This window comes from Hippocampus comes, unplaced genomic scaffold (assembly GCF_001891065.2).
Source record: "Hippocampus comes isolate QL1 unplaced genomic scaffold, H_comes_QL1_v1.1 scaffold6, whole genome shotgun sequence".
Classification (NCBI taxonomy): Eukaryota; Metazoa; Chordata; class Actinopteri; order Syngnathiformes; family Syngnathidae; genus Hippocampus; species Hippocampus comes.
In genome coordinates, this window is record NW_017805833.1 from 570,767 (window position 1) to 580,024 (window position 9,258).

General features: G+C 43.3%; 1 protein-coding gene and 1 long non-coding RNA gene across 3 annotated transcripts; one reads left to right on the plus strand and one right to left on the minus strand.

Moving 5' to 3' along the window:
• The first annotated feature begins 194 nt into the window (after positions 1-194).
• Positions 195-9,218, plus strand: relb (v-rel avian reticuloendotheliosis viral oncogene homolog B). 2 transcript variants are annotated; one of them, XM_019887707.1, is made up of 10 exons: positions 195-418; positions 606-626; positions 1,870-2,054; positions 5,025-5,366; positions 5,922-6,088; positions 6,222-6,313; positions 6,548-6,679; positions 7,609-7,713; positions 7,786-8,001; positions 9,020-9,218. In XM_019887707.1, exons 1-10 carry the CDS (start codon positions 373-375, stop codon positions 9,169-9,171), a joined length of 1,458 nt encoding a protein of 485 aa, XP_019743266.1. In that variant the 5' UTR covers positions 195-372; the 3' UTR covers positions 9,172-9,218. The 2 variants fall into 2 exon arrangements, with proteins under 2 accessions (XP_019743266.1, XP_019743267.1); XM_019887708.1 differs by having other exon boundaries at positions 1,870-2,048.
• Positions 6,151-6,584, minus strand: LOC109526417 (uncharacterized). Its single transcript, XR_002170330.1, has 2 exons — positions 6,493-6,584; positions 6,151-6,273 (listed from the first exon to the last, which is right to left on the minus strand). It is a non-coding gene; the product is annotated as an uncharacterized LOC109526417 (long non-coding RNA).
• Positions 9,219-9,258: the final 40 nt, after the last annotated feature.

Sequence of the window (9,258 nt, forward strand, 5' to 3'; positions counted from 1 at the left end):
AGGGTAAAAGTGAATGTGGAGGGAGAACGTCATTTAAGGTTAATTCGCCTTTTTAACGACATTTTGTCACCATGGAAACGTTTTACTGTAGTCGTCGTTGGTTTATGGCTCCCGCCATCCTTTCGACTCAGGCTGTCGAATAGTTGGACGACGAGCCAAGTGACGTTTGGGGATTTCCAGTGCAGCGAGCAGCCAATCGGCGGCCAGCTGCCGCGGAAACGCCGAAAGTGCTGCAAACGGACTACTTCGTCGCTGTGCTATGCATCCCATGGCTTTGGAGGTGTTTGTCGACACCTGAACACCCTTTGAATCGTACGGTGGAGGACTAAAGTCCCTTTATTGAGATTAAAACCACCAATAGCGACTGTTTTGATGTCCTCCGCGCTTCGAGACATGGACGTTTTTCGCTGCACTCCCGGTAGGTGTCCTTCCTAACTGTAATGTTTGTGTATGGATGAGAGATGATGACATCATTGCCATATGATGTCTTAATATCTTTTTTTTTTTACCTCTTCTCGGTGCGTAACGCCTATTGTCAACAGTCGAACAAGTTTTACTGTATTTTCTCTTGTTCATCGATTGTTTACTTTCTGTTTGTCCGACAGAGAGAGGATTGTCCGACTTTGGTGAGTAAAAGACTGCATCTGCTCCCTGTTTCTGAGAGATGAAAGTCGGCTGTCACCTCATCTGACCTGATGCTAAACTTCAACCAGTGGTTCTCAAACTTTTTACAACCTGCAATACTTAAAAAAAAAAACATAGATGTCAAAGTGCTTCAACTCAAATCTTCTTTCCCTAATTGAAATGAATCCCTACCACCCCCCAAAAAAACCCCACAATCATTTTGCAAGGTTTATTTTTCTTGAAAAATAAATTAATAAAATAAAATTAATTAATTACACTCTGTGGTATAATATAGTCTAAAACCATACAATAATAACAATTCAATACCATGTTTAAAGTTTTTAACAGCTTTTGTATCTGTTTTTAACAGATTTTGTATTTGTAAATTCCATTTCCGTTGTGCTCAGGGATGTCCTGGGAACAAAATTCGTCTCTGTTATATCGATCACAGATTTGGTCAAAACATGGAACAATATATCTACAACTAAATTACTCATTTGGACCACCTGCCCCCAAATTCTTCTAAAAAGCTATTATCAACATTAAATACAACACGTAATGTTTACGTACATGTTTACAACATCTCCTCTCTGACATTATTAAAAAATAATTACAAAATGAATGAACATCGCCTGTCATTCAGGTGGATGGGTTTTTCCTAAAACTATTTGCTATTTTGGTTTAAACAGCTGTGAACAAGCCCATACACTCACTTAGCAGCAACGACAAACAGCCTACGCCTGCTCCATTTTGGCTTGCATTGGAAGCTGGCTGTATTGTACACGTCCCGATGCCCACAGCCCTGCAATTTTGTCCCACATTGTTTTGTTTGTTTTACCTGGCACGTAGTCAGCAGATTCTCAAAGCCGTTTTGGTGTAACTGTACAGATTCGCCCATTTCTACGTCAACTGTTTTGTTGTCATTTGTAATGGCGTCACGAGAATAGCTTAACTTACATTCAGTATGACTGCAGTAAACCTCATATTCTCGTTTTGCATAAGTCTAGCGCGTCTGTCAACAACTGAGCTATTTCCGTGTTTCTTCAAACAACGTACCTGCCTGCTTGGTTGCATCTGTGATCGTGCATGGATGGAAGTTCACGTATGGTGAAAGCCATTTTGAATTAAAGAGATGTTAAAATTAAATAAATTGCAAAAAATACTGTAGCAAGTGATTTTAGCTAGCCATCATCTGACGCGTCTCCTCCCAGGTACTAAGAAACTACTTGATGTCTTCTGCCGCAGACCTCATCCAGGAGATCATTACAGAGGACCACACAGGCATATCCCTCCCCAGACCGCTGCCTCCTCCTGCTGAGCTGCGCGGCCAAAACCACAGGATGCACCGGCTTTGTTCCGCCGCCGCCTCTTCCTCCTCGCCATCATCTCAGCCAGTGCTGGTGGCGAGAGGCACCACGTGTCAGGTACCGGTAGGTATTTAAATTGGGATTGCTTGCACAGTGGGCGGGGAAAGATTGCTTGTTGGAGCCCGGGGTCCAGAAGCCATTCGCTTTCCTAATATTAAAGCAACCTGATGTATTGTGTGACAGTACCTTGAATGCGGGGAGGGAGTTGTATTAATAATACAGCTCATGACATCATGTGATCAAAATGGCATATTTTTGGCTTTCATCTCGATAATGAATGATGCATATTATTGGAAAATGAATCAAATCTACTTTCAGACTGTGTGACATGACAGTGCGCATTCATGCCATAGTGCTGCTTGGGGTTGAGCAAAGAAAAGGCCTTTTCATCCAAGTCCGGAGCATAATCCTGTGATTAATGGTTGTAACGGTTTCGATCCTTTCCGTTCAAACTTAAGAGTCGACACGTCACGTCACATCAAATGCCTTGGCGTTTGACCTGACTTTAAATGTGGATGAAATGGAATTAGTTTAGAAAAGTTGACATTGTGGTACACAGAATGCAGTGGAACCTCTTCAAGTTGGACGGTTAGAATTGTCACCCAAAATTACGGTACTGGGTCGGGACAACTGTAAAAGTGATGAAAAGGTTACTTCAATGTTGCCCGTTAGACACAGCGGCCCTGGAACAGAATACATATCCGTTATTTGTCGAGGTAAGAATTGTTTCCAAATCAGAACAAATTTGCAGTCAAGCACTATCCTTGAATGGATTGTGGTGCGCTTTTAAAGTTTTATTGCATTTGACTTTGAGCCAAGCCCATGAGTCGCAGCGGTTCCCAACCTTTGTGCCTTGACACACTTAATGTGCGCTGACAGATCATCAGGCATGCCTTGGGAGGTAATCCAATTTCATTTCATGTGTCAGACAATTATCTTTTCTTAATTTCAAATAGATCTTCATCCATCTTTCAATGCCAGTGGCGAATAGTGACAGGAAGAAAAAAAAAAAGACATGGTCAGAAGGTACAACGAACCTGTTGCCATTCATATAACATACTCATTTTTCCACGTATATCAGCTTTGTGATCAGTTAAACCACAGGTGTCAAACTCAAGGCACGGGGGCCAAATCCGGCCCGCCAGGTCATTTTATGTGGCCCGCAAAAGCAAATTCAACTGTATCAACTTGCTAAAATCTGTACAAAATTGTGAAATTGTCATGTGTAATAAATAATGTTGAGATTTTGCAATACTTTTGTTATCCAGTTTACACTCACTTGAACAATAATTGAACAAACTATTATAATTGACTGATTTCAAAACTAGTAATCTATTAATTTGTTGTGTACAAGTAATCATTTTGTGGTTTCACGGCCCTCCGAGGGAAGACTCCAAATTGGCCCGCGACTAAAATGAGTTTGACACCCCTGAGTAAAGATAAGATAAGATAAGAAAACCTTTATTTGTCTCGCAATGGAGAAATTCCCAATTCAGAGCAGCAAAGTTATGAAAGGAAGAAGTAGAAGAACAAAATATAGGAGCTTCTGGAAAGGCAGCCACTCTCACGGCGCCTTAGTCCCAGATTCCACGATGACGAACTCCATTTCACCAGAACATCATCATCATTATTCCACTATTTATACTTTTTGTTTGGAGGTGCTCTGTGATATTTTTCGAAGGTAAAATGGATGCTTTGGCTTGATAAAAGATGGAGAAAAAAAATGCATGACTCTGGCAGAAATGTCCCAGTAACGACACTTCATCAGCAAGGCCAAACAGGACGAGGGCCAGTGCAAAAGTTGTTTGGGCTTATTGTTTTTGCCTTGGGGGAAATCATGTGACTTCATGTGGATGACACCACGGTTCGAAGCAGTCAGGCAGGTCTTACAGTAAACCATGTGGCTTAGCGAATAGGCTGCATCGGTGGGACAGTTTTAACTCTTGCCAAAGTTACGTCACAGCAACTAAACTCCGTGGAAGGAGTTGCGAATCCAACCCGTAACATGACTCCTACTTTCGGTTTTGCCCAACCTCCGCTGGCCAAGCCCACTCAAAAGGGGTGCAAGGTCACATTCTTGGCCGGGAGCGGCTCTTCCATTGGTCGTTACCGTGAGTCGACTTCCTATTTCCTCTCGGCTAACGCCGCTCAGCCCTTTTTTTTGTATACCGTTGTTTGGTTGAAGCTAAGCGCACGAGCAACAGGAGCATGTTATCCTCAGGCATGATCATGGCACGTTGAGAGGTAGGGTCTCCTTCTCCCACGGCCTGCTGGTTACTTACTGTCTGCAGCTTGTCTCGGTTTTCCCTGGAGGTTGGATCGTTTCAATGCTTACTGCATGATGTCATGTTAAGCGTACTGGTCGGTGGCTCGCTTGATTTTCGGTGTGTTTGACATCGTGTGGGGGAATGGAAATTCGTCTGGGATTCGGGATGATTGTTGACTCGGTTATTGTGGCTTCATTGTATTCCCATATGCTTGTCAGAGATATCAACTGTTAGATTTACGATTCAATTCAGGAGCTTTTTTTTTTTTTTTTTAACAGAGATAATCAGGCTCAGGCATGGTCCGGGATAAATGTTCCATTTTATTACGGTAGATCTAGTTTGGTAGAAAAGCACTCCATTGTGCTGGAAGCAGTTTGACCATCTCCTGCATCTATATAAGTTCATCAAAGTATCAAAAATGCCCCTCGGTGTGATAAGATAAGATAAGATAAGAAAACCTTTATTTGTCCCACACTGGGGAAATTTGCAATCTTCAGCAGCAGAAATGAAGGGGGGGGGGTTGGGGGAGAAAGAAAAACAAAGTATTGCATGCACAAAATAAATGTTCCAGAAAAAAGAACTGTACACAGTACAGAATGCAATATAAAATAAAATATAGATAAAATATTGATATGCAGTCAGCTATTGTGCATAACAGACTGGTCAGACATATATGCATGGAGTATTATTTTGAATGTAGTTTTCATGAGCAATCTTCATATCACCTACAGTAGTTGAATACAATTTTAATTTGGTTTGCCTTTAGTCCAGCTGCAGCTTCACACCCCCTCTGCAGCAGCTCTGCTCGCCCCGGGAAATGTCTCAACGTCCGCCTGCCCATCCTGCCGCCGGCTCGAACCGCCATGGTCGCGGCCTCCCATGCCCACGAACATCAAAAGCCCCCAGCAGCAGCAGCAGCGCCATCCCTTCTAAGAGCCGGTCAGGAGCAGAGATGCTGGAGCGCAATCTGGAGAAGCCCAAACTTGTGGTGGTAGAGCAGCCCAAAGAGCGAGGCATGAGGTTTCGCTATGAGTGCGAGGGACGCTCGGCCGGCAGCATCCTGGGGGCGTCCGGGAGTGAAAGCAACAAGACTCAACCGGCCATTGAGGTATGGAGGATGGAACAGTCGCCCGTACTAATTTCCACTCCTTTTGCATGTGAAACTGTTTTGTTTTTTTTTAACTCCTTTTTACCAGACCGTGTGACACCAAGTATGACAAAATGAAGCCGGAAGGTGAAGGACCAGTAAAGAAAAAAAAAGGGGGGGGTCGGTGTCATATGTATTCTCTTTTGACATTTGCATTGCAGTAGTTGAAGGCGCATGTTCATAAATTTAGTTTGCGTATTGACATAAATAAAAGAAAGTGTGACAGAAAACAGAAAGCGAGAAATTAGAACTGACCCCCCCCCCCCAAAAAAAAAAAAACAAAAAAAAAACAGGAAACCGGACAGGTACAGTCAACCCGGGAGTGCTCCCGGTGTGTGGTGAGAAAGCAAAGCAAAAATCTGCAGAAAGATTCGAAATAATTCTCATATAAAGTTCACATCACGCTCAGTCCCGCTGGAGCCAGCCTGTGTTTCTTTTCCAAGATGTATTTTTTTTTTTTAAATTCTTAATACACAGCAGTGAGTCTCCCCCACACTTACTTGACATTGTTTTCAGATTCAAGGTCCCATTGAGCACTTGAAGAAGGTCACAGTCACCGTTTCCTTGGTAACCAAAGATCCCCCACACCGGCCGCACCCCCACTGCCTCGTGGGAAAAGACTGCCCGAATGGATCAGGTATCTGCGTGGTGACGCTGAATCCTCACAGCAACCGACGCCACAGGTGCATCTTTTACTCTCCAGATATGTCGTCGTAGTCTCATTTGGAGCATGAATCCCTTATCGCCCCCCCATTTCCCTCTTTGAACATGCGTCCTTCAACGTTTGTTTTTGTTCGTTTGCTGTAATCTGGACAGCTTTGCCAACTTGGGAATCCAGTGTGTGAGGAGGAAAGAACTTGATGTCTCGCTGCAAAAGAGAAGAAAACAGAATATTGACCCATTTCTAAGTAAAATGGACTCACACACACACACACACACACACACACACACACACACACACACACACACACACAAACACACACCCACACACACACATTCATCTTGGTGTGCACACACACACACACACACACACACACACACACACACACACACACACACACACACACACACACACGCACACACACACCTATTTGTGCGTGTATAATGGCGTGTAATGGCGTTCCATTTATTTGGTCCCCTAGCTGGTCACTCCAAGGGCATCGAGGACATGGACATGAACGCCGTGCGTCTGTGTTTCCAGTGCGAGTTGGAGTGGGAGGACGGCACAACGGACAGTCTGAGCCCCGTGGTGTCCAACCCCATCTTTGACAAGAGTAGGCAACACACGCAAAACGACAACAACGTGTGGTTTATCCTCCGCCACGGAGTTGGAGTCGCGCTAAAAACGATCCTCTTCAAACTTTACGGGGTGAAACCTAAGTAGATATTGAGTGACATCCAACCCAAAATGGCAAAGATAACTGAGAGCGGTGCCAATGGTCAAATCAAATGAGTCCTTTTTTTTTCACCAGTAATCATTTTCTCCTTTCGTCCCCGGAATGATTTCTTTTACCCTCAGATTTTGTATTCTTTCTATTCTTGTATTCTTTATTTCATCCACGTACACCATGAATGGCTGCACACATGATTCTTTTACATTTTGAGCCTTCAGGATGAGAAACCTGATCATTGATTTGATTGTTCTCCAATCAAGTTGTTTGACAGAGGTGATCACGATCCCAAACACGAGCAATGACAAAAAACAAACAAAACCAACTACATAAACCTCATGGACTATGACAATATGAACTATAACAACGTGGACAACGGCATGAACAACTACACGAACAATGACACCAAGAGGAATTACAGTACAGGAATTACAGCATGAACAACTACACAAACAACTTGCTTAACATGACATTGTAAATGAATAATCAACAATTATGTATTTGAACAATGTTGCAGTCAATATGATTTATGTGAACAATTCTGAAACAAAGCGTTTGACGTTCCTTCTTTTGTAGGGACGGTAAAAATGCCAAAAAAAAAAAAAAAAAGTACCTCGAAGGCTCATGTATGAAATCACTTTAGATGATCCCGACAAGTATATTTTCATGAGCTAATTTTATCAAAACATAGTTTTGTTTAGTTTTATAAACACAGATTGTAGTATTTTTATTTGTTTGTATATCTTATTTGTTGTTTTTTTTTTTTAAAAAGCATTTTTGTTTTTACATGCTTTTTCAATTTTCCTCGTCAGAAGCGACCACGACGTCCCAGTTAAAAATTAGCCAGCTGAACCAGTACACGGGGGCCTGCACTGGCAAGACGGAGATCTACATGCTGTGTGACAAAGTGCAAAAAGGTATGGCCGTGTCATCCGCTCGCCGAAAAATAGGCTCAACCACCACGACGACTGGCTTTTTACCGCGTACAGACGACGTCGAGATCATCTTCCGGCGCGGCTCGTGGAAGGCCAACGGCGAGTTTGCCCAGACGGACGTCCACCGGCAGATCGCTATCGTGTTCAAAACGCCTCCCTACCAAGACCAGGACATCACAGAGGAAGTGGACGTCAGCGTCACCCTGCGCCGGCTCTCCGACCAGATGGAGAGCGAGCCGGTCACCTTCACGTACCTGCCGTACAATCCCGGTCAGCGATGGGTTGACGATTCACACAGTCAAAAAAGCGGGGCGCCAACGACTTGCATCGGTCACATACCAAAAGAACTCGACACACAGATGAACATGATTCATCATAAAACATCGCAACGACTCTTAACGCCAAAGTAACTGTTCAAAACCAGTACATGAAAGCGAAAAAGACTTGACGGCCTCCGGTCTCGCAGCCGTGCAGCAAATGCAAACCCGAATGGACCTATCTTAACGTAATGCTTATGGTTTTGTCATGCTGAAGTAATTCATTGAAAAACCAATTCATAAAGCGTGACAGCAAAACAAAAACAGAAAACCCAGTACCATACAGTCTCACAGCCAGGCAAGTGCAACCCCCCCCCCCAAAAAAACCTGATTTGACAAATTATACTATTGTAAGATGGAAATAACAAATCATAGCACGGTTTCAAGGCCGTGCAACAAGTGCAAACCTGACTGCACACATCTTAACACAATGTGCATACTATTGTAACAGGGAAATTCAAAACCAGTTAATTATCGTGAGAAAAAAATTAAACATTATCTTACAGCCGTGCAGCTAACTTAAACTTAAACCAGCACAAATGAACTAAATTGTAACCCAGAAATAACAATTCAAAACAGTTCATGAAATATACAACAAACCAAAAAAAACCCCGCAAAACAGGACAACTGGGAATGCCGCAAGTGGGAACACGATGAGAAACTTCATAAGTTGATGCTTATACTGTTGGAACATGGACGTAACCATTCAAATTCGTCGTAAAAACATGCGACAAATAAAACAAACCCCAAAAAAAAGAAAGAATGGTTTCACTGCTGTTTCACATCGTAATGCACTGCCTTGGCCTTTGCAACATGGAAATTACACCTCTCTGTAATTACCCCCCCTCGCCCCCTTCACAAACATCATCGCGTTTAACTTTTATTTCAATACGAGCATTGTGTACAGATAACCCCCTTCACACTGGCTGCAACTGACCTTTTTTTTTTCTTGTGACCTTTTCCACTGTCAGATCCGTATCAGGTGAAGCGCAAGCGAAAGATCAAGGCAGACATGAGCTTCCAAGAGAAAACCGATGTCGCGGGTGAGCAGCACGGCTTCTTCGCCACCGTTTTGACCCCCACGGCTTTCCCCGCTGTCTACTCGGGCTCACACTGTCTTTAGAATGCAATTTTCAAACACAAAGGCTGCAATTTTATTTTAGTGGCCCGGAAGACTCTGATTCTCTCTCTCTCTCTCTCTCTCTCTCTC

Excerpts from the sequence above, each read along its gene's own strand:
- relb (XM_019887707.1), top strand. The coding sequence starts at position 373 with ATGTCCTCCGCGCTTCGAGACATGGACGTTTTTCGCTGCACTCCCG. Across the intron at positions 419-605 it reads CGTTTTTCGCTGCACTCCCG|AGAGAGGATTGTCCGACTTT; the intron begins GTAGGTGTCCTT and ends TTTGTCCGACAG. Across the intron at positions 6,314-6,547 it reads GAATATTGACCCATTTCTAA|CTGGTCACTCCAAGGGCATC; the intron begins GTAAAATGGACT and ends TTGGTCCCCTAG.